Source organism: Chrysochloris asiatica, unplaced genomic scaffold, assembly GCF_000296735.1.
Source record: "Chrysochloris asiatica unplaced genomic scaffold, ChrAsi1.0 scaffold00041, whole genome shotgun sequence".
NCBI lineage: Eukaryota > Metazoa > Chordata > Mammalia > Afrosoricida > Chrysochloridae > Chrysochloris > Chrysochloris asiatica.
Genome location: NW_006408559.1, coordinates 11630301 through 11653403, shown reverse-complemented (window position 1 = coordinate 11653403; position 23103 = coordinate 11630301). Strand labels below are relative to the sequence as shown.

Genomic DNA, 23103 nt, shown 5'->3' with positions numbered 1-23103 from the left:
GGGGTCAGCTCTGGGGCTCCTCCTAATACCGGGAGTTGATTAGAGGCTCAGACCACACTATTTGCATGAAGATGACACAAAGAGTTGTGCTATATCTCGGTTCAAAGATGGGCTTTAATGGCCTTCAACCTTTACAATTGTATTCTGATTTATTATCCACATTGTGGTGAATAGATTTACACAAGTAATCTATTTATGTATCAATCTTGTCCATTTTGAAAGCCGTTTAATTGGAGAAAGATTAAAGCACTCAAGATTTTTAGTAACTACTGCTTGGTTTGAACCACAAGGTTGGCGGTTCCACCTCACCAGCCACTCCTTGGAAACCCTGTATGGGGTGGCTACGGGTCAGAACTGATTCGATGGCACTTGACAACAGTAACAACTGCATTACTGGACTCCTGGCGTGGCGCTGTGGATCAGCACTGGACTGAGAACCACAGGTCAGCAGTTCAAACCCACCAGCCACTCCACGGAAAACTCTATACAGACAGCTCTGAGTCTTAGTGACCCTACAAAGGGTTTCTGAGAAGTAGCTGGTGAGCTTGAACCGCTGACCTTGCAGTCCAAACACACCAGGACTCCATATACATATGCATGTCTCTGCATCCTGGCTTCTAAGAAGCATTCTAAGGAGCAAACAAATTTGTTGGTTTTTCTGGCAATCTTCTCGCAAAGAATATTAAAAAGGATACTTTAAATATTTTTTCTTCAACACCATAATTCAAATGCATCGATTCTTCTATGATCTTCCTTATTTCCCATGCGTATGAGGCTATTGAAAATGCTATGGCTTGGGGCAGGCACACGTTTGTCTTCAAACAGACATCTTTACTCCTTAACATGTTAAAGAATCATATGCAACAGATTTGCTTAATACAATCTCTCCTTTGATTTCCTGACTGCTGCTCGCATGAGTGTTGACTGTGGATCCAAGCAAAATGAAATCTTTGACAACTTCAATCTTTTCTTTCTTTCTTTCGTTTTTTAATCATGGTATTGTTTATTCATCCCATTGTGACGATTTTTATTTTCTTTACATTATATGGAGCCCTGGTGGCGCTGTAGAATAAGTACTGGACTGCGAATCACAAGAGCGACGTTTCGAGCCCACCAGCCGCTCAGCGGGAAAAAGAAGAGGCTTTCTGCTCCATCTTTTAAAACTTAGGAAACCCTATATAGGGTCCCTATGATTCGGAACAGACTTAATCGCACACAACAATATTTATTCATGCCAAAAATCCGATTTAAATTCATGGACAATGGGGAACGTGCATATTACATTAGCTATCATATTGGATATATCTATGGGTTCATTTATATATAGCGAGGAAGGCTGACAAAAGGACACCAACAATGGCTTCAAACAGAACAACTGTGAACACGGCATAGGACCGGCAGGCTTTCGTTCTGTTGTCCATAGGGTCGCTAGGAGTCGGTAACAACAACACAGATTCATTTTAAAAAATCCCGTAGGACTCAAAGGAGCCTCTTGAGACCATTTTGGACAGAGCCTAACTCAGATGCACAGCAACGCTCTCCCCTCAAAACCCCACTTCGGAGTTTCAGTTACAGGACCCAGCGCGCCCGCCCTCTTTTATTAAATGTAGTCTTGTCGCTATCCGATTGGCTGTCCGTTCCAGGCTCCCTTTCCTTAGTGGCAGTGTTCCCAGTCCATCACTCCTACATCCAAGCATGCCATTGGTCCGCTGCCCCAGGGGACCGGCCGGAGAAGCGCTCCGGAAGGAGGAGTTCCCCGGTGATGTCAAAGGTGCGCCCCGCCTACATTCCAAAGCCGGGGCGGAGAATTCCCGCGGCCCCTGAGTCTGTGTGGTGGAATAGCACGAAGATTGAGACTTCCGATTGGGCCAGGTGGGCGAGACGGGTCTTCGATTGGTCGCTGGCCCGGGGGAAGGTGGGGTCGGCGGCTGGTCCCGGAGCAGAGCGGAGGAGGTGCTGGGCGTCTCAAAGTTTGTGTTGGGAGCGGGTTGGTCGCGGCGCCCGGGATGAGAACACGTCCTGTGCGCTCGGCTCGGATGCCCATCCCGCTCTGACCCGCAGACGTCGGTCCGCGCCGCACTGCCCGTAGGTGTCCGCGGTCCCCGGCCTAGGACCGAACGGCGCTTCGCGCGCACGATCCTGCCGCGCGCACGATCCACTCGCGCGCACGATCCTGCCGCGCGCCCCCGGCCGGCCGGCATGGAGGTGCTGGAGAGCGGGGAGCAGGGTACCTTGCAGTGGGACCGCAAGCTGAGCGAGCTGTCGGAACCCGGAGACGGCGACGCGCTGCTCTACCCTACGGTGAGCGCTCGTCTTTGGGGACTGGGCGAGGGTGTCCAGATGTGTGTGTGTGTGTGGGGGGCACCCTGGTGCGGAGGTACCCAGATGCAGGGGTGCCCAGGTGCGAGATTGCCAAGATTTGGGCCTGTCCAGGTGCGGGACCTTCCCAAGTGTGGGAGGTGCCCAGGTACAGGTCCACTCCCACCCTTCGGGACTACACAGAATAATCACGTTCTGGGGAAAACTTTGTTTTCCAGGCTTACCCACGTCTGTACTGTAATTTCATTGCCAACAGTACTTGGAAGTGGATAGGGGTGGATGATTTTACTTAAAAGTTATATTTTACCACCCGTTGCAGCCCTGTTGTCCAGACTCATAGGAACACTTCAGGACACAGTAAAACCGCCCACAGGGTTTTCAGGGCTGTCAATCAATCTCTGTGAGGCAGACTGCCTCAGTTTTCTCCTATTGAGTCTAGCCTCTAACCTTCCCGTTAGCAGCTGAGAGCTTTAACTACTGGACCACCAGGGTGCCTTATATGAGATTTCATATTTACCACACAGTAACAAAAATGCAAATGTAGATGTGAATTAAACACAAAACAAAAGACTTGTTGGTGAGGACATCGAAGGTCCAGAGATCAGAAACCACTTCGTGCCCCTCCACAGAATGACTTTTTCACATGCCTCGGGCTTTATAATTTACCTGTAGCTTAGATGCAGAAACGTGCATAAACAACCCTGGGACAGGGGTGGTGGGTCTTTTGAGAGTAGCGTGGCGCCGTAGGATCAGCAGTGGACTGCGAACCATGAAGTCAACTGTTTAAACCCACCAGCCGCTCTTCAGTTGCTATAAGTTGGAATCAAGTCATCGGCATTTAATAACAACAACAAATGCCTTCCCTGCGTTTTCTCCCTCTCAAGTCTAGACAAAAGGAAATAGCAGGTCTCATCACCTCACTCATCTCTCTCTCCTTCACTTTTCTTCACCTTTTTATTTTCTATTTTAAAAAGTACCCCTCTGTGTGTGTGTTCGAAAGGTCTTAACATCAGATGAAGGCAGCTTTCTTTGGCTTTTTTAGCGGTTCTGTCCAGAAATATGCTTTCTGCCTCTGCCCGGGCAAGGCCAGAGAGAAGTCTGGAAAATGTGAGGCAGTTGTGAATTTCAGAAGCACATGGAAGAGCCGGATACCTCATCCGGCCCTTGTTCCAGCGTCTGCCTCAGACACCCCTTTGGTGATGATACTAGCTGTCACCGAGCAGGCACAATTTATTTGCTATTGAAGGTGCAAGCTGCCAACATTAAATAAACATATGAATAAATACATTTAAATGACACACACATAGAGCGCCCCGCAGTGTGTTTTGTTTCTGGCAGCCAGCTAGTTGTGTGACTCCTTGTGGGATCTCTCTGTTGCTTTCTTTCTTGTAAGAGTAGAAGTTTGAAATGGGAGAGAGTGCTAATGAGAAAAGAGGGTTCCTGCCTCCCCTCCTAGCTGGGCCGCTGGGACCTGTGCCAGGACATTTGAAACTGCCGCAGAGTGACCTACAGGTACCATTTCTCCAGCCGTTGCCTCTGGCTGACCTTATATTTGGAGACGGGATGGAAGGGGGGGGTACTCCCTACTGATTCCCACCCCAGCGTACGTGGTGGCTGCCAATAGGGTTATTTGAAAAATGCCCAGTGCGTGACCGAATGGGTGTGGTAGTCCATGCAAAGGCCAGAGCTAGATGTGTTATGAGATGGGAGGGAACCAGGTGTGCATTAAATTGAGGTGGGGTGGGAACCAGGTTTGCACTAGTCGGGACAGAAGTGCAGTTTGGTGAAGCAGGAAGCAGATATGTGATGAGATGGGGCGGGAGCCAGGTGTGTGGTGAGGGGCAGGCAGGAGACAGATGGGCAGTGAGGGTGAGTGAGTGGGTGGGAGAACAGGAACCAAGTGAAATGATTTTCCTTCTATTTAAAAAAGAAAACACAAAACTGCTTTTATGCTGTCCACCTGGGGACACTCATATAAAATGTCGCCATCATTCTGTCACCATGGCAACAAGCTGGATCCTCCCCTAGTGTTGACAGGCACAGATAATGACATTATCCTCATTCCAAACTAAAGGGGCTTTGACACATTTGCTACTGGTTATAACTTTCCCATCCTCTATAAGCTCTGTTGGGCTCTTGTGGACTAAGGGGCTGGGCATTATGGGTGTTGGTGGTGTTCAGTGCTTTGAAGTTGGTTCTGACTCATAGGACTCTGTGTAGGGTTTCTGAGGCTTTAAATCTCTTGTGGGAGCAGAAGACCTCATCTTTCTCCTGTGGAATGACAGGTGGGCTTGAACCGCCGACCTTCTGATTTATAGTCCAGTGTTTCATCGTGTCGGTACCGACTCATAGTGACCGTATGCACAACAGAATGAAACACTGCCCGATTCTGGGCCAACCTCACTACTGTTGCCATGCTTGTGTCTACCGATGCTGCCACTTGGCCAGTGCATCTCATTGGGGGTCTTTCTCTTTTTCTCTGACCCTCCACCTTAACAAACATGATATCCTTCTCCAGCGACTGGTCCCCCCTGACAATATGTCCCAAAGTAGTGTTTCATCCTACCCCTCGGTAATGTGGAAGGAGCCTTGGTAGCACAGTGGGTTAAGCAGGGAACTGCAAATCACAGCTTGAACTGAGCAGCCATTCCGCGGGACCAAGATGTGAGAGTCCAGTCCACCTCCATAAAGCTTTACAGCTCTGCTCTGTCCTGCAGACCTGCTAGGTGTCAGCATCAGTGGATGGCACTGGTGTTCTGACTGTGGAGGCCTCACAGCCAGTTGAGCCCCCGTGCTGAGAGGATGTCGGATTATTCATACATTCAGTCTTTCATTTGTTCTTTCCATAGCTATATATTGACTCTCCTATGTGCCAGATACTCTTCTAAGCACTTGGAATGGACAGATGAACAAGGGCAGAGACATGACCCTCATGTGTAGAAGTGCACGCACATATGTGTGTGTATGCTCGCGCGCGTGTGTGTAAAGGAAGATGTAAATGATCTAGACCTGTTATGGATTAAATTGTGCCCCTGAAAAATACTCAGATGTAAATTCTGATAGTTGGAATAGCCTCCACAGCAGCCAATTATACCTGTGCCCAGGTGTGGCGCTGCAGGTTAACGCACTGGACTGTAAAATCAGTTTGAACTGCAAGGTCAGGGGTTCAGGCTCACTGGCCGTGTCTCGGAAACCCTACACAGGATTGCTATGGGTCAGAACCAACTCGATGGCACTTAACAATATATCTTTTTGGTGTGAAATTCTACTTGGAAATGGGGGCTTCTTTGTTATGTTAATGAAGCAAGGTTTGTGTAGGGTGGGTTTTGAGTCTATCTATCTCTTTTGAGATATAAAAGTGCAGATAAAGGAAGCTGCAGACAAAAGTAAATAAAACCGCAGTGGGGAAAGATAGATACCAAGTCACCTGAAGATCATCTGGGGACCAGGACCTTCCCCCAGAGCTGACGGACAGAAAGCTTTCCTCTAGGCCTGGCTCCCTGAGTGTGGACGCCAAGCCTCCAACACCCACCAGCTGTTCCTTGGAAACCCACTTCAGGGTTGCTGTGAGTCGGAACCAACTCGATGGCATGTAACAGCACCAAGTGGAGAGGGTGCCTCTCTGTTCCTGAAAGCCTCCTGCATGTGTCATTGCTGTTAACAGCGGCACTAGAGAACTAAGAGAGCGTATTAAGGAAGTAAATGATCTCCTGCAGTAAGCCGTGGATAATGCCTGAGGACAAGCAGATGCTGGGGAGATGGGAGATAGCTAAGAGGGACACAGGGAATGGGGAATGCAGGGCAAGCCAAACACAACACTGAGTTGGGCAGGCAGCGTCAGTCTTCCAGAAGAAGCGGATCTCAGTGGAGACTTGAAGGAGTGAGGATGTTAGCTCAGCGGGCAAAGAGCCCTAAGGTGGGAGTGTAATATTACCTTGTGGTGCAAGTGTTTAACTTGCTTGTACAAGTTCACCCAGAGTCACCTCGGAAGAAAGTCCTGACCACCCATGTGTGGAAACACAGCCTTTCAAACCCTGTGGAGACAGTTCTACTCACTCGGACATAGTGGTGAGTTGGAGCCCCGCTCATGGCACCTGGCCTGATGTGGTCTTGTGTGGTCAGTTATTGTCCTTGTAAACATAGATGGCTTCAAGGTGCTGCCTGGTTTTGGAATGGGAGTGCAGCTTTCGAGCTTGGGTAGACTGGATATGGGGGGGATGTGATGAGGGTTTGTTGTCTCAACCGATTGCCAGTGTCAGCGCCGCAGGCTTGTGTTCAGAAGAGCCCCACACTTGGCTGTCATCTTGGAACTCGTTTACAACTTTTGGACAGTTTTTCTTTTGCACTGGGCCCTGAATGTTTGATGATAGTTGGTCCTGCCGAAAGGCATTGTGTTCAGTGCTTTGTGGAAGTGATGTCTTTTGACTCTCACGAGGAGCCCTGGTGTGGTGCTGTAGGACAAGCACTGAACTGCTAACCACAAGGTTGGTGGTTCAAACCCACAAGCCACTCCTTGGAAACCCTATATTGGGTCACTGAGTTGGAACCGACTTGATAGCGCTTAACTACAACAATAACAAGGAGTCCTAAGGAACCCTGGTGGTTCTGAGGGTTAGGCATTGGCCTGCTAACCACAAGATCAGCGGTTCAAACACACAAGCTGCTCCAAGGGAGAAAGATCTACTGTAACGATTTACAGTCTCGGAAACCCTATAGAAGGTTAGGGTTGGGGTTAGTCATGAGCTGGGATCAACTCCAGGGCAGTGGGCAATATGTGAACCACCCAAAGAGGGTGACATGTTCGTCATCTTCATTTCACTAAGAAGGAAACTGAGCCACTTAGGGAAAACGCCACATCCTTAGAACCAGGATCGCAGCGCAGGCTGATCTGCGGTGAGAGTTCAAATTCGTGTCCATGATGCTGAGTGGGGACTCTTGACTCTGAGGAAGGAACTGGGTGAGGGAATAGAAAGTGATTGGGTCAGAGTCAGCTGACGTTTAACTCGGGCCATCGGGCCAGCCACAAGGGTATCCTAGGTGGTCGCTTGCCTTTACTCAATAAGGGTTTCATCCCCACACATGCGGTTGTTGTAAAAGCCCTGTGTCAGCAAACCTGCCACCACGTGCTTTTAAAAACAGTTTTTTTTTTTTTTTTTTAAAAAACTGTTTTCCCTGAGCTGGCTGAAGTCCATGTGTCCCTCAGAGACAAGTTCGAGGGTCTAACGAATATGAGCATGCTTGTTAGACCCTGAATTATGAAAACCATGGGCTTTCTCTTGATGCTGAAAAAATGGTTTCTGTATCAAACCCCAAACCACATCAGTTGCCCTCGATTAATTCAGCCTGGTGGTGACTTTATAGGGCAGAATAGAGCTGCCCCATAGGGTTTCTGAGACTGTATATCCTGGTGTGGCGCTGTAGGATAATGCACTGACCCACAAGGTCTGCTCGAACCGCAAGGTCGATGGTTCAAACCCACCAGCCGCTCCTTGGAAACCCTACCTCCACAGGGTCTCTGGGAGTCGGAACCGACTCCACGGCACTTAACGACAACAACTACTAATATCCGGGGAGGCAGACTGCCAGATCTCTTCTTCTGCAGCTTTGCTGGGTAGGTTTGAACGGCTGACATAACAGCCAAGCATCGTAACCACCGCACTGCCAGGGCCCTTAATGAAATGCAGAAGTTTTTAATAGAACCAATGTTGCTAGACCATGCGCTTGCTGTCGAAGCTTATAAATAGTTCCTTTACCAAACCGAGAACACGAGACCCAGATGCTGTCAAGTTGACACCAACTCTTGGCCGCCATGTGCCTCAGAGTTCAGCTGGGCTCCACAGGCTTTTCAGTGGCTGAATTTTCAGAAGTGGATCACCAGACCTCTCCTCAGAGGCACCTCAGGGTCAACTTGAGCCCCCTTCCTTTTGGGGAGCAGCCAAGCGCATTAACAATTTGTACTGCCCGGGAACTCTAAGATTTCATTGAGAGGTTGAAATGTTGTTTAATTCAGTGAGCTGTAAATTTATAAAAGCTCTTGATTCAAGTGTGGGTAGGGCTCAGAAGAGTCATGAACGATGAAGACTATGTCTCCTACAGTTTGTATTTCCATGAGAACTCTGTCCCTTCTCCCAAAGCTGCCTAGGTACTGGGCGGTTCTAGCATCCAGGTTGTGTTCCTTTAAGCTTTGTAAAAATGCCCTTCCTGGGAGGGCCCTGTGCAGCTCCACAGGTTAAAGAGCAGGCCAACATACCTGTGTTATCTCTGCACAGACGATCTCTGGGAAGATGTTGAAGAGTCACATCAGTGGAACTGAAGGTCAGGAGTCCCCAAGTGCTGCAGATTGTTCAACACTCACTGACAGGGTGGGGGTTCAAGGAAGAAAGGCCTGGTGATTTACTTCTAAAAACACCGGCCCTGGAAAGCCCTGTGGCCTCGTGTAGGCTGGCTGGAGGAGGCGCTGCAGCGGATGCGTGTGTAACAGGAGTCCGCGTGGTGCAGTGATAAAGCCCTCAGCTGCTCTGCAGGAGTATGATGAGGTGGTCCACTTCCACAAAGGGGACAGCCTTCGAAACCCTACGGCACTCTGCCCTGTAGGGTCGCTGTGAGTCGGGACTGACTCGTTAGCGGTTCTCTGTGACCTAGAGGGTGACTCCTGGCGCAGAACTGAAGGCATTAGCGACAGTGAGGAGGAATGAGTGAAGCACGTTGCTCAGTGGTAGGGTTCTTGCCTTCTATTCTGGAGATCCAGGTTTGATTCCTGGCCAGGGCACTTCATGGGCAGCTGACAGGTTGGGAGGGGCCATCACACCCTTCTCTTACTCTAGACATCAGCCTGGCACACATGCTGACAATTTACCCAGAGTGGAAGGGGATCCCTCATGGTGGCACGAGAAGGCTCTGAGAAGGAGGCGTGGACCCATGTTTGTACTGGCCCGCCTTCGGTCCTCCCCTCTCCCAATCTCTTCCCACCCCTCCTCAGCTCCCTGAGCAGACAACTTGTCATGGAAACCTGCTGATGTGATGCTGCCCTTGAGGAGAAAGGAGCCATTGCATGTGGATGAATAGAGGATTCATTGCAACGCTGTGAGTGGAAAGTAGCTGCACACAGATTCATACTGGCTGTTGGTATTGGGTGCCGTCCAGTCAATTCCGATTCATAGCAGCTCCCTATGACAGCAGAACTGCCCCCACAGGGTGTTCAGGGAGGAGCCCTGGTGGTGCACTGGTTAAGTGCCTGACTGACCCACCAGCTCCATGGCACAGAAGCAGGATGCAGTCTGTTTCCGTAAATGTGACTGTCTTGGAAACCCTGTGTCCAGTCCTCCTGTCTCCTGTAGGGTTGCTGTGAGCTGGAATTGACTTGGTGACAGTGGGTTCAGGAATCTTGGGAGTCAGTCACCACCGAGCTGTGGGGTGGGTCCACGCTGCCAACTTCGCAGTTAGCTCCTGACTTCTTAACCGTGACTGGCTTATACGATAAGTAGTTGATTCTCTTCCATAGTGAGGTGCCTTGGGGTCTTCCCCGGGGCTGGCTGTCTTGGTAGCCCCTGGATGTCCTCACAGATTGAGGGTGCATCTGAGCAGTTCCCACCCTCAGGATGGAGATCTGATAGGTACACGTGGGCCAGGTGACAATATTCAGGGGAAGACGTCTCTTCCTTCTCTCTCTCTCTCTTTTTTTTTTTAAGTTTTTTTTATTATGAATTGAATGATAGTTTACATGGGAAAACATTGGTTTTGTTTTGTTTTGTTTTCATTAGGTTTTTATTGTGAATTGAGTGATAGTTTACATGGGAGAACATCAGCTTTACATTCATCCTGTCGTATTTCGTTTCATTACAATGATTATAATCCCCTCCATGCATCATCATTTAGTAGCATTTGCTCCCAGTCCCTCTGTTGTTTTTTTTGTGGATGTACACTGAAGCACTCAGGAAAATACAACCATTCAAACAACCAAAGGGTGCACCCCACATGCCAGTCCCCCAGCCGCCAGCACAGAGCCCCTCTCTCTCCCTGAGTCCAGAGTCCCTAGCCGCTCCATCTCTCCATGTCCTCGTTTCTGCCTCCATCTGTGGCGTTGCTGCTTCCTTGTGTCTGTTTTGAAAATAGAAGGAACATTTTGAAGTCCACCACCTGACTTCTCTGAGTTTTACTGGCAAGGACTGGTGACTCAGTGAACATTTGAGGTAGACATTAGGATGTTATACCAGAGACTCAGCTGGTGGGACCTTCACTGATGATTATTCGTGAAATAGTTTGCGTTGAACATTTCTTTCTTTAGCAAGAAGGTCTGTCTTTAAACAGTGGTTATTCTTCTTTCACAAGGAGCTCTGGTAGCGTAGTGGTTATGAATCGGGCTGTGAACCGCAAGGTCAGCAGTTTGAAACTACCAGCTGTTCTGCGGGATAAAGATGAGGCTTTCTGCTCCCGTAAAGATTTACAGCCTCGGAAACCCTGTACGGGGTCACTATGAGTCAGAACGGACTCCATGGCACATAACAACAACATTCTTCTCTCACAGGTGGGCTTGTAGATACATGTTCTTTGATCCACAGTCATTATCTTGTGGGGACAGAAGACCAAGTCTCCAAGAACATCACTTAGCTGGATGAGAGTCCAGTGGAGGAAACCATCTAGGCGGACATGTTGTTAGTGGCCGTTGCGTTGATTCTGATCCATGGCGATCCTGTGTGGGCACAGTAGACATGCTCCATAGGTCACAGGGCTGTGACCGTCACAAGCAGATCGCCACGTCTGTCTTCTGAGGAGCCTCTGGGTGGGTTTCAACCACCAACCTTACAGCTAGTTAACCAGGGACTAGGCAGAAATAAACAAACCAAAGGTAAAATCCCAATTCTGATGCTTAGCGGTCCTTGGGGTTTTCCAGGCTGTCATCTGTATGGAAGTGGACTGTTTCATCTTCTGTGGAGTGGATGATGGGTTGGAACCGCTGTCCTTTGGGTTAGCAGCTGAGAGCTTAACCTCTGTGCCACTGGGGGTAGCCTCAGCACCGCAAGCAGACACACCGTGGCCTGGCTCACTAGGCAGATGAGCGAGGCTGAAGGCATTTCTAAAGAAGCTCTTCTCCCTGCTGCATGTGGTCACTTCAGTATTGCTGGGCCTCTACCGTTGGCTCTCGGGGTGGGTGGTCCTGGCCGGGGTGGGACCCTTGGCAGGGTGGAGGGACATTGGCTGTCCCAGGTATACAATGGTAGGAGTGAGGACTAGAACCCGTGTTCAGAGACGGTGAGGAGAACACTGTCTCCCAGTCAGCCTGGAGCCTCTTCTTCCTCACTCTCTGACTCTTTCCTGACCACAAGGGTGTAGTCGCCTGGGGGCACCCCAGGGTTAGATCCCAGGTTCTGAGGAGAATCTGTGGCCTGGGTCAGTGAGAGCGTTGCTGAGTGGGAAGCAAGTGCCTCCAGGACAGGACCCGAGAGCCCCAGGGCTAAAGCTGCTCAGCGAGTTTGTTTTAATGTGAATGTAAGGTTTTCCTTTTTTTGGTAAAAGTAAAAACCCCAAAGAACCCATTGCTGTCAAGTGGGTTCCAACAGATTAGAACAGCCCCATAGGATTTACGAGACTGTAAGTCTTAATGTCCCAGACGGCCTCATTGCTCTCCCTCGGAACAGCTGGTGGGTTTGTATCATTGACCTTTCAGGTCACAGCTGAGCTTTACTGCTGCTGCACCAGGGAGACAGGATTCCTGGGTGTGGAATTGAATGGAGCATGGCCACAATGAAGAGCATGTGAGATGGATGGCCTCGCCTCTTTATTAGCATTTTTTCTTATTTAAAAATGTTTTTGTGTTTCAAATATATACAGCAGAACACACTCCAATTCAGCAGTTTCTACACGTGGGATTCAGTGATGTGGATTACATACTTTGATCAGGATAAACCAATCTCTCTCCTTTTCCTGCATGAACGTAAACATACCGCCCCCTATCTGGGTGCTCTTGTCAAATGGTCCCTTTCAAGACAGTTACTAGCATTCGTTTGTAAAATCCTGATTCTCATAAAGATGCCTGCAAATCTGAAAACGTAGAGTGAGAACACAACGCAGGTCATTTCAAGGTCAGCAGCTCATTTTGTTTAGGGAACAGGACAAGTAGAGAGCTGGGTGGGAGTCCCTGGTCCCCCAGGCCTGTGGCGGTGACACTTGAAAGCCTTGGGGGCAGTGGTGAGCAAGGCAGCCCGGCAGGCAGGGTCTCAGGTGTGCTTGACACGGAGGACTTAGGCAGGGGATGTCAAAGGTCTCATTTTGTCCATCTCTGCCCTGCTGAAGGCCAGGGTGCCTGGGTCCTCTCCCTCTCCCTCTCCCTGTCAGTCTTCACACCAAGGACGGGGGTCTCCTCTTGAGGACTCTGATGGCATTGGGAAGGTAAGAGTGCCTGTCAGTATTATCGGGACCACCCTGAAATCCTCCCCTCCCCTCCCCAGCTTCTGCCTTCTGCTCTTCCACTCATGGTCCTGGACCTTGAAGACGTGTTTATCTGGTGCCCTTGCCCCTCGGGGCTCTTTCCTCTCTTGTTTTTTCAGCATCTCTCCTCCTACTTACACCTGCCCACCTGCTCCAAGGGCCCCCAGCTTCCCCTACTGCCCAGCCCAGCTGGACCTCCTGGGGATACAAGGGGACTTCATGAAGTTCTGGTGGGAAAAGTCCATTGTCTTTGTATTCTGAACTCTTGGAAGCCCCCTGGTATTTGGCCCTAGTGACCCTCTTCCTCCCCACCTGTTAACACCTGGCCTTTTGATACCTGGCCCCTCCTCTGTCCCCACCTCCCCTGGGCTCATCTGTCAGCTGCTGGTAATCTTCTCAGCTCTCTTTCTGCTTTGTCCACACATGTGAGCACTTCAGAGCGACCCACAATCTTCCAGACCTACCTGAGCTATAAAGCCATGCTAGCTGTTTACCCTGGAAGCTCCGTGATGCGTGATGATGCGTTGCTCTGACTAGGAGGAGCTGGGACATTTGCTCCCCTGTATCCCTGTGCCCTACTTATCTCAAGGAGTGTTAGTGACTCACTGGCCTTGTGGGGATGGCAGCTGCCTCTGGGTCAGAGTCCCCCTTCCCAGCAGGCTGTGTTGTGACTGGGCTTTGCTTTTACTTTGCCTTGGGCCGCACTTTGTGTTCCTGTGAGGTGATTTCTGTAAATTTTTAGGGCTTCCTAAATCATGCCCTTTGTGGTGCACTAGGCTGTTAAGGAGACTAAACATTGAAAGACCCCCAGAGAGATGAATTGGCAAAGTGGCAGCATCAATGGACTCAGGCGTGGCAACAATTCTGAGGTTGGCCTAGGACCGGGCATTGTTTTATTCTGTTGTGCATAGTGTTGCTATGAGTCGGTACCGACTTGATGGCACCTAACAATGACAAACCTGGAAATGTCTCATAAGATAGCAGTTCTTCTGGGCCGGGCGCTGTGTTGATAGTTAATTCTTGTCTTGTCTCTGTTGTTCTCGTTGGATTCCAGTGAGTCACTCGACTTGTTTAAGTGCCTTTATAAGTTGGCTTTGACTCATAATGACCCTGTATAGGGTTTCTGATGAGCAGCTGGCAGGTTTGAACTACCACCCTTACAAGATCACCAGGACTGACTCATAGCAACCCTATACAGAGTTTCCTAGGCTATAAATATTTATGTAAGGAGAAAGCCTCTTCTTGTCTCCTGTCCCTGCTGTTAAATAAGGCTGTACATCTTTGTGGGAGCAGAAAGCTTCATCTTTCTCCTGAAGAGCGACTGGTGGGCCCGAACCGCCAACCTTGTGGTTCCCAACCCAGTGCTTATCCAGTGATGCTATCAGACTCCTTTAGGTATTGTACTCTAGTATCACGGGTTTTTCAAAACTTTGCTGACATTTCTGAAGAGTTTTCCATTTATTTGTCTGTTTTAAGTGTTGAGAGGACCACTTTGAACCTCACGGTTTACTTGCTTGAAAGAGAGTGGGTCTGGGGGCATTCTGAGACGTGAACTCATGACGTTATCCATTAGCCTCACCTCCTAGGTGTGGGTTTACCCAGTCATAAAATCATGGGGTTTGAATTCCTTTCACGTAACAGTTCTTCCTCTTTAAACACATGGACAAGATTCTTCCTCTTTAAACACATGGACAGTTTCAAAAACAGCAGCATCCAGTGGATTCCGTATTTGATTTGAGCAACTTGGTTGGCCAGTGCAGTTCTCTGTGTTTGTAACTTCTGATTTCTGACTGGAAACTTTGCTGAAGAAGAAAATCTAGACAAAATACAAAACTGGAAAGACAGCGAGACACAGAGATAGGAAACGTTTTTACCGTCAGGGGAAATAACAACAACAAAAGCCCTTTAGCCATCTTGGCTTATAAGGAGTCTGAAGAAAGAAAACAAAACCCCACAAAACCCCCCAGTTTCCTAGTTGTCTGAATGGAAAATCCTAGCTTTGTTTTATTTTTCGTTTCATATCTTGGAAATGTCTGAGCCCTTTTTGTTTAAAGGGGAAATTCCTTTTGGCTGAGGAATGGCCTTTAGGATTTAAACGGATAGGGTGATGTTTTTAGAAAGCTTGGAGGAAATGAGGGTTTATGATGAAAATGTTTTCTCACCAGCCAATCATGTTAAACGGTCATTTATAAACCCGAGGAGGTTACCAATTACAGCGTCTGCAGGCTCCTTCCTGTGACTGTATCCTGGGGAAACTGGCTCTTCCGTCTGCATGAGGCACTCGATGAAATGCTTTCCTAAACCTGGATCCATTCTAGGCAAGGTGCTATGTGTTCTTGACCTGTGGTTTTCTTAGTTGAGTGGGAGAAAGTAGCACAAGGATTCATCTCATGCCGTGTGCATGTTTTATATTTGTGTTACTAGAGCATGGAGCACGGAAGGACGAACCTGAAGGGGGATCAAGAGCTGGCTAACACTTCACAGAGCAGGGCTATTTGCAGTGGGCCCTGAAGTGTAAGTAGGAGTTCCCTAGTCCTGGTGTTAGAAAACCAAAAGGGAAGAACACAACTTGAGCTCAGCATCGCTCAAACTGAAAGGACTGAAGAAAAATTCAAGCCTCAACTCGAAATATTGAAGGATTCTATGGGCAAAATATTGAATGATGAAGAAAGCATCAAAAGAAGATAGAAGGAATACACAGAGTCACTGTACCCAAATGATATGGTCAATTATCAACCATTTCAAGAGGTATCATATGAAGGAGGTATCATATGAAGGAGGAGGTCCAGCCTGCACTGAAGTCACTGGTGAAAAACAAGGCTCCAGGAGTTGTTGGAATATAAATTGAAATCATGTAACAAATTGATCAACATAGCAGGTGCTCACTTATCTTATGATGAGAAATGTGGAAGAGATAATATTTATGCCCATTCCAAAGAGAGGTGACCCAACGGAATTCAGGAATCATTGAACAATATCATGGACAAATAATATTTTGCTGAAGGTAATTTACACATCAACAGGGAACGGCCAGAGATTCAGGCCAGTTTCAAAAGTGAATGTGGATTGAAGGATATGATTTCTGATGTCAGATGCATCTTGGCTGAAAGCAGAGAATACCAGAAAGATGTTTACTTGTGCTTTATTGACTCTGCAGAGGCTTTCAGCTGAGTGGGTCAAGGCGAACGATGGTTAGCATTGCGAAGATTCAGTTTTCCAGAACACTTAATTGTGCCCATGAAGAACCTGTGTATAAACCAAAGGCAGTTAGAACAGAACAAGGGGATTCTGTGTGATTTAAAATCAGGAATGGTGTGTGTCAGGGTTGTATCCCTTCACCATACGTATTCAATCTGTATCCTGAGCATATAATCCAAGAAGATGGATTATATGAAGAAAAATGTGGCATCAGTATTAAAGGAAGAGTCATTAACAACCTGTGATACGTAGATGATACAACCTTGCTTACTGGAAGCGAAGAGGACTTAAAATACTTACTGATGAAGATTGAAGACCACAGCCTTCCATATGGGTTGCACCGTAATGTAAAGAAAACAAAAATCCTCACCACTGGACCAATAAATAACATCATGATAAATGGAGACAAGTTTGAAGTTGTCGAAGACTTTATTTTGCTAGGATCAACCATCAACATTTATGGAAGTAGCAGTCATGAAATCAAACGACGTGTTGCATTAGGCAAATCTTCTGCACAAAACCTCTATAAAGTGTTCAAGAGAAAAGATGTCAGTTTGAGGACTAAGGTGCTCCTGACTCAACCCATGGTATTTTCAGTAACGTCATGTGCATGTGAAAGTTGGACGGTGAGTAAGGAAGACTGTAGAAAGAATCAACACAGTTGAGTTATGGTGTCGGAGGACAGTATTAAAAGTACCATGGGCTGCCCGAAGAAGAAACAGATCTGTGTTGGAAGAAGAACAACCAGAATGCTTCTTGGAAACTAGAATGGTGAGACTTCATCTCTCCTACTTCGGCCATGTTATCAGGAGGGACCAGTCCCTGGAGATTGGTAAATTGGAGGGTTGGAGGAAAAGAGGAAAACCCCCAATGAGATGAAGTGACATATGGCAGTAACATTGGTCTCAAACATTTATGAGGGGTGATGCTGGACCAGACAGTGTTTTGTTCTGTTGTGAATAAGGCGGCTATGAATCGGAACTGGCTAGACGGCACTTAACAACAAGAGTACTAGTGTGGCACTGTAGGATAAGCACGGGAATGCTGACTGCAAGTTTGGTGGTTTAAACCCACCAACTGCTCCGCAGAAACCCTATACAGGGTCACTATGAGTGGAAGGGACTGGAAGCCACTTAAAAGCACCAGACAGTGGGAACAAAAGGTGGGGAGTACATCTGTTGTCTTGGAGTTGATTTCTGCGTCATGGCACCCCCACGTGTGTGTCAGTGGCTGGATTTTCGTAAGTCGATCACCAGGTCTTTCTTCTGAGGTACTTCCAACTTTTTGGTCGTTAGTCGAGTGTGTTCAACATCGGCATGACCCAGGTCTCCAGGTGCATGGTAGTAGGGATGAGTCTTCAAATGAGGGTGCTCAGTGAGGAGTGCTGGGAGGTGGGACTGGGGTCAGGAGCAGTTTGTGTGGTGTTTGAGTAAGTGGGTGTCCCTCTGTGGGCAGAGGAGGAGAGGTCTTGAAGGATTTTAGCAAGAGGAGCTTGGAGTGGAAGTATTCAGGAAAGGGACTCCTGCCGGTTATGAAGGATTGGAGGGCAGACCTGATGGCAGCTCAACTCGCCTAGCAGGCTGTCCTATCCATGGGGAAGAGAAGACCCCGTGAAGGCCTGAGCTCAGCGGGGAGGAGCAGGTGGAGGCAGGAGGGTTAGGAGCTGAGTTTGAGACTCCGTGGCCTGTATGCTGACTGGGCAGGACGAGCTGACATCAGGTATGGTGAAGCTGCAGTATGTGTGGAATATTCCAGAGAGACAGAGGAAGGACTGCAGATGGGGATTTGGGCGTTAGCGTCTAGGGGCAGGGCATAAGGGAAACCATCAGATGTGTGAGATGGTCCCTGGAGGAGAGATGCGTGAGAAGGGGGCTGAGAACCAGATGGAGCAGAAGACATGAGTCAGGATTCAGAGCAGGAGGCAGTGTGCGGATGGGGCCTGAATGAGACAGCGCCTCAAGTCATTGTGGGAGGATTGCGAGGAGTCAGCTCAGGGCGTGTCTGAGTCTACTAGCTAGCCAGGGTCAGCATACAGGACTCGGCTTGCCCCCCACCCCCGCCCCGGGAAGCAGAGATGGGTGTGTAGTGCACAGTGATGTCCCTGGGGGGCACAAATAGTTAAGCCAAGTTTGGCTGATGGCTGAAAGGTTGGAGGTTCAAATCCACCCAGAGGTGCTTTGGAAGAAAGGTGTGGAGATCTACTTCGGAAAAATCAGCCACTGAGAACCCCCCTACAGAGCACAGTTCTACTCTGACACTCACGGGGGCGCTGTGAATCCGAATGGACTTGATGGGGCTTGGTTCCTAGTTAGAGTACACAACGCTGCCTCCCTTTCTGCTTTCTCTGTTGTTGTTGTTGTTGTTAGGTGCCACATCCCAATCTCACACCATCCTCACAGTTGTTGTGTTTGAGTTCATTGTAGCAATAAGCTACTCTGTGCATCTTGAGTGCCTTCCAACCTGAGGGCTCTTCTTCGGGCACGAGATCTGACTCTGTTCTGTTGCTATTCATGAGCTTTTCAGTGACTAAGCATTAAGAACTAGTCCACCTCTCCTTCTTCCTAGTCTGCCTTAGTCTGGAAGCTCTACTGAAACCTGCCCATCATGGTGACCCTATTGGTGTATCACATACCAGTGACAGGGCTTCCAGCGTCACAGAAACATGAAGGCCACCGTAGTGTGACATAGTGAGAGATTGAGATCAGTCCTCACAGATCAGTCCTCATTGCCCTTCCCTTCAGTCTCAGGCCGCTTGTCTCTGGACATCTAGTGGTCTGCAGGACGCAGGGCCTGGGGTGCAGACAGCTCTTGGGTTTGGAGTCATGTGAATTTGCCCTGCTGGAAGAGAGCATGCTGGGATGTATCAATGGCGGAAGGTTTGCACCAAGGAGCCCTGGTGGTACAGCGTTTAAGTGCTGCTAACTGAATGGTGGGCCGTTTAAACTCCCCGTCAGCCCTTTGGGAGAAATGACCTGGTGAGCTGTTCCCATGCAGAACCCACACAGAATCCATGGGGCCACTGCTCTGTCATGTGGGGTTGCTGTCAATCGACCACAAGGTTTCCCTCTCTTAGCCAACAATATTCACACTGTAGGAAAAGGTGGGGAGCTAATGGATACAGTTTTGTGTAAAGTAACTAGGGGACAGGTGAGGGCACTCAGCAGCGTAAGAAGAACCAGGCTTTGAGGGCTGCTGGGTTGGGGACCTTACAGCAAATGCTCTGGCTTCAGAGAACACGTCCACGAGGGGCTCTGGCTGGTGGGTATGGCCCCTGCACCCCCTCTTGTGTGCCCACCATCCTCCACAGTGAGGTTCCTGGCTGGTGGGTATGGCCCCTGCACCTCCCTTCCCCTTTGTGTGTTCCTCCCCACAAGAGGGCCTGGCTGGACAACCATTCTCACTAGCCTGTTCTAAATTAGTCCACCACTGTGACCATAAACTCAGTACCCTCAGGTGTCAGACCACCAGGGCAGAAGTAGATTCAAGTAGCAGGCCGTTAAAAAGTTAAAATGCAATGTGCACTGCTCCCATACTCCATCAGCACGTGGCTAGGTGGGGGGCGCTGGCCCTGGGCAGGGGGCTTAGCGTCTGGCTGGAAGCACTATGTATGTTTTTTAACCGAGGTTAGAGCAGACATGCGTAGTTGTGACTTCTCATTTCCTACCATGGTGGGGCCCTTGTTGGTGTTCGAGGTGGCATCTGGGTTGGTGTCCCTGCGAGGGCCCCCTCTTGTGTCTGCTCTTCTTCCCTGAGGCTCCCAGCAGTGCTTTCCTGGCTCTGCTCTGGGTGTGCGCCTTGACTCCAAGGTGTGCCTGCAGCTTGTAGGCCTGGCCTGTTTCCTGGGTGATGAGAAATGAAGGTGGGAGAGTGCAGAAGGCTTGGCCTTGGTTCCCGTGACCATAGTACCACCCATCTCTCAGGAGGCCTGAGTGTGGCTAGGTGCAGAGCACAGAAACATCCAGACTGAGACAGACTAGGAAGAAAGGCCTGGTGATCTACAGCCTGAAAACCAGCCCAGGAAAACTCTGTGGATCACAATAGATAAAGCTGCTGATCATAGGGGTGGGAACTTTGTTCCAGTGTGCATGGGGTCGACCTGGACAGCCAACACCACCACCACCACCACCACCGCCAACATCTCCACCACCACCACCAGCAACACCGCCAACACTACCACCACCACCACCAGGTGCCTCAGGTGTGTTGATAGTGAAGCTGAGGTGTCTGGGTGGGTGGACCCAGGGTTGCCCGTTATTGACAGGCTGACGTGGCAGGGGGACGAAGGAAGGTTGTCACCACTGCCCTGTGAGCAGTGCCCTCCAGCCTCAGGGGGTGCACCCACAGGGAATGGGCATATACACAAGGCACCTGGAGTGGGCCGAGGCAGCTCCCATCGTTGAGTGGAAGTCTATCCAGTCCTCAGCATGAGAGGAGTCTGTCCACGGTCTGTCTCCCCAGCGACGTATAAGCACCATGAAAGCCAAGATGTCGTTTGTGTTACTCACCACTGTGCCCCGGCTCCAGAGTGGGGTCCAGAAAACAGTCGTCGAATGAATGACTGAGTGCATTTGGGCTTAAACTCTGATTCTGCCGCTACCCTCTCTGGGTCTGTCCTGAGGCCGTGTCATGAGACTTCCGAGGAGGATCAGCTGCCCAAGCTGTATGCCTTTAGCGGTGTGCTCTCTTAAAGCACTGTCTGTGTGGGAAGGAGCTTTCCCCCGCTAACCGAAAGCTTGGTGGTTTGAACCCACGTGCTATTCTGTGGCAGAAAGATGTGGCAGTCTGCTCCCATAAGGTTTACAGCCTTGGAAACCACATGGGGAAGTTCGGCTCTGCCCTCGAGTGTTGCCATGAGTCAGAATTTGACTACATAGCAATGGGTTCAACTTGACACCAGCAGCTGGTGTGGACAGGAAACAGGGGCAGGAGTTCACACTGATGTGGGAAGAGCAACTTGGAAAAGGAAGGAGAGAATGGTTGTCCAACTTGAAGAATGTCATCCGTTTCACTGAACTGTCTATGTAGAATTGTTGCATGAACACTATTTCCAACACCAGTAAAAGGCAAAACAGAACAAAGCAACAACATGCTGCAAATAAAGGGATCGTAGCCATGGTAACCCCTTAGTAGGTAGTTTGCCCCTTTTCTAAAACTCTCACAATGGGACCAATAGACAACATTCTGACAAACAATTATCAACATCTGTGCAAGCAGCCGTCAAAAAAATCATGAAAAAAATCAAGTAATACATTATTGCATTGGGCAAATCTATGGCAAAAGACCTCTTTAAAGTGTTAGAAGCGAAGTTGTCGCTCAGAATAAGGTCCACCTGACTGAAGGCCAGGTATTTTCAGCCACGTCCTACACATGCGAGTGTTGGACGCTGAAAAACAAAGACTGAAGCATTGACGCATTTGCTTTCTGGTGTTGGAGAAGAAGGTTGTAAGGACTGTGGGCAGCTGGAAGCAAATCTGCCTTAGAAGAAGTACAGCCAGCAGCTCCTGAGGGAGGAAGGTGAGATTTTTGTCTCGCCTCATTTGACATGTTGTCAGGAAAGACCAGTGGCTGAAAAAGTGCATCATGCTAGGTGATGTGGAGGTTTGGTGAAAACAAAGGAACCCCTGTGTGAGGTGGACTGGCGTCAGCTGTAATAGTCAGCTCACGTGTAGCAATGATTGTGATCAGGATCACAGTGCAGGACCGGGCTGCGTGTCCTCTTGTACACAGGATCACTATGAGTTAGAGATAATATGATGGCAGCCAACGACAACAATTTCAGAGTGGCATAAAGGGGACCTTTCTCTGAATTCTGAACTTAAGCAGAATATGAGTCAACAGGTCTCTGTCATGTGGCCTGATATGACAAGACATTAGGCAAAACCCCCCTGAATGTTTCTCTGGTTCCCCTTGTGTAGGCTCAAGGGCTGGTATTGACTTGTACCTTTCTTGTTTTCAGTCACCTGCATCTGTGGAACTGAAATTCTCTGTCCATTTTGGGGGTGTGGGGGTTGGTGGCAGGTGTTTGAATTCTTCGAGTTATAAGAGGGGAGGTTAGAAGTTTCCTTGTTGCCTCTCCAAGTCTGTCCCTGCCCTCCCAAGGCCACCTTCTGCCCTGGACATTGGGGGAGCCTGTCTCTCTGTAGTATGGATCTTCTCTGAGGCTCCTCACAAGCGGGTGGGGAGAGACCAGGAAGAAGGGCCTGAGGGACTGTTCCCATAGTAAAGGGGTTCCTGAGAACCTCTTGTTTGCTGGGCATGCCCAGTCCCTGGGCCTTACAGTGGCTTTGAAAACAGTTGCATTGCATCAGCTTAGATTTGTTCTGAGTGGTTGGTGACGTGGAGTTAAAGGAAGCATCACTCTTGATCCCCCTCTTCTCTGAAAATGGGTCACAATTTCTGGGCTCCCTGTCACTAGAGCCAGCATTGTAGCCCAGGGCAGCCTCTTGGAGGCTCTGGGAGGGAGGTGTTAGGAACCTGGGCCAGACCTCAGTCTTCCTGGCAGGTTAAGTTTTTCTTTTAAAGAAACCATCCACTTGGCTGTGGTGGGATTGATTGAACATCATTTGAGATACTAGATACCAGTGACTCTTCTCCCCCAGCCCTAGCTCCCAAATAGCAGACCCTCACAGAGACTGCTCAACCTTCTCCACTGGTCTTGAATCAAATGCAGATACTTTCATGGAGAAGTTTGTTCTCCAGTGCTTGTCAACTGAAAGGAAAATATCCTGGTACACGGAGCTCCTCCCTCCCCTTGTCTCTCTGAGAAACAAAGTTGCTTGTCGGAAAACAAGAAGAAAAGTATCAAAACCGTGAGCATTCCTATACATCACTCCTTTAAAACTCTAAGAGCCTACTTATCTCAGGAAATACAAGGCCCTGAGTTTGGCCTCCCATGGCTGGCTGCCCAGGGTGTCAACACTTCCATTCTATCATCAGGGACCAGTCCTGGAGAAGGACATCGTGTTTGGTACAGTGGAGGGTCACTGGAAAAGAGGAAGACCCTCAATAAGATGGATTAGCCCCAATGGCAGCATCAGTGGGTTCAGGCATAACAACAATTGTGAGGTTGACACACACCCAGGCAGTGTTTCATTCTGTTGTGCGGAGGGTCGCAGTGAGTCGGAACTGACTTGACAGTACATAACAACCTAGTGTGGCCCT

The 23103-nt window shown here is 49.1% G+C and overlaps 1 protein-coding gene across 1 annotated transcript in view; it reads left to right on the top strand.

The window, feature by feature from the left end:
• The first annotated feature begins 2199 nt into the window (after positions 1 to 2199).
• Positions 2200 to 23103, top strand: part of CREB3L2 (cAMP responsive element binding protein 3-like 2) — an 89609-nt gene continuing 68705 nt past the window's right edge. Inside the window, exon 1 of the mRNA XM_006861162.1 lies at positions 2200 to 2301. Coding sequence (XP_006861224.1) covers positions 2200 to 2301 — 102 coding nt within the window. The remainder of the gene's footprint in view (positions 2302 to 23103) is intronic.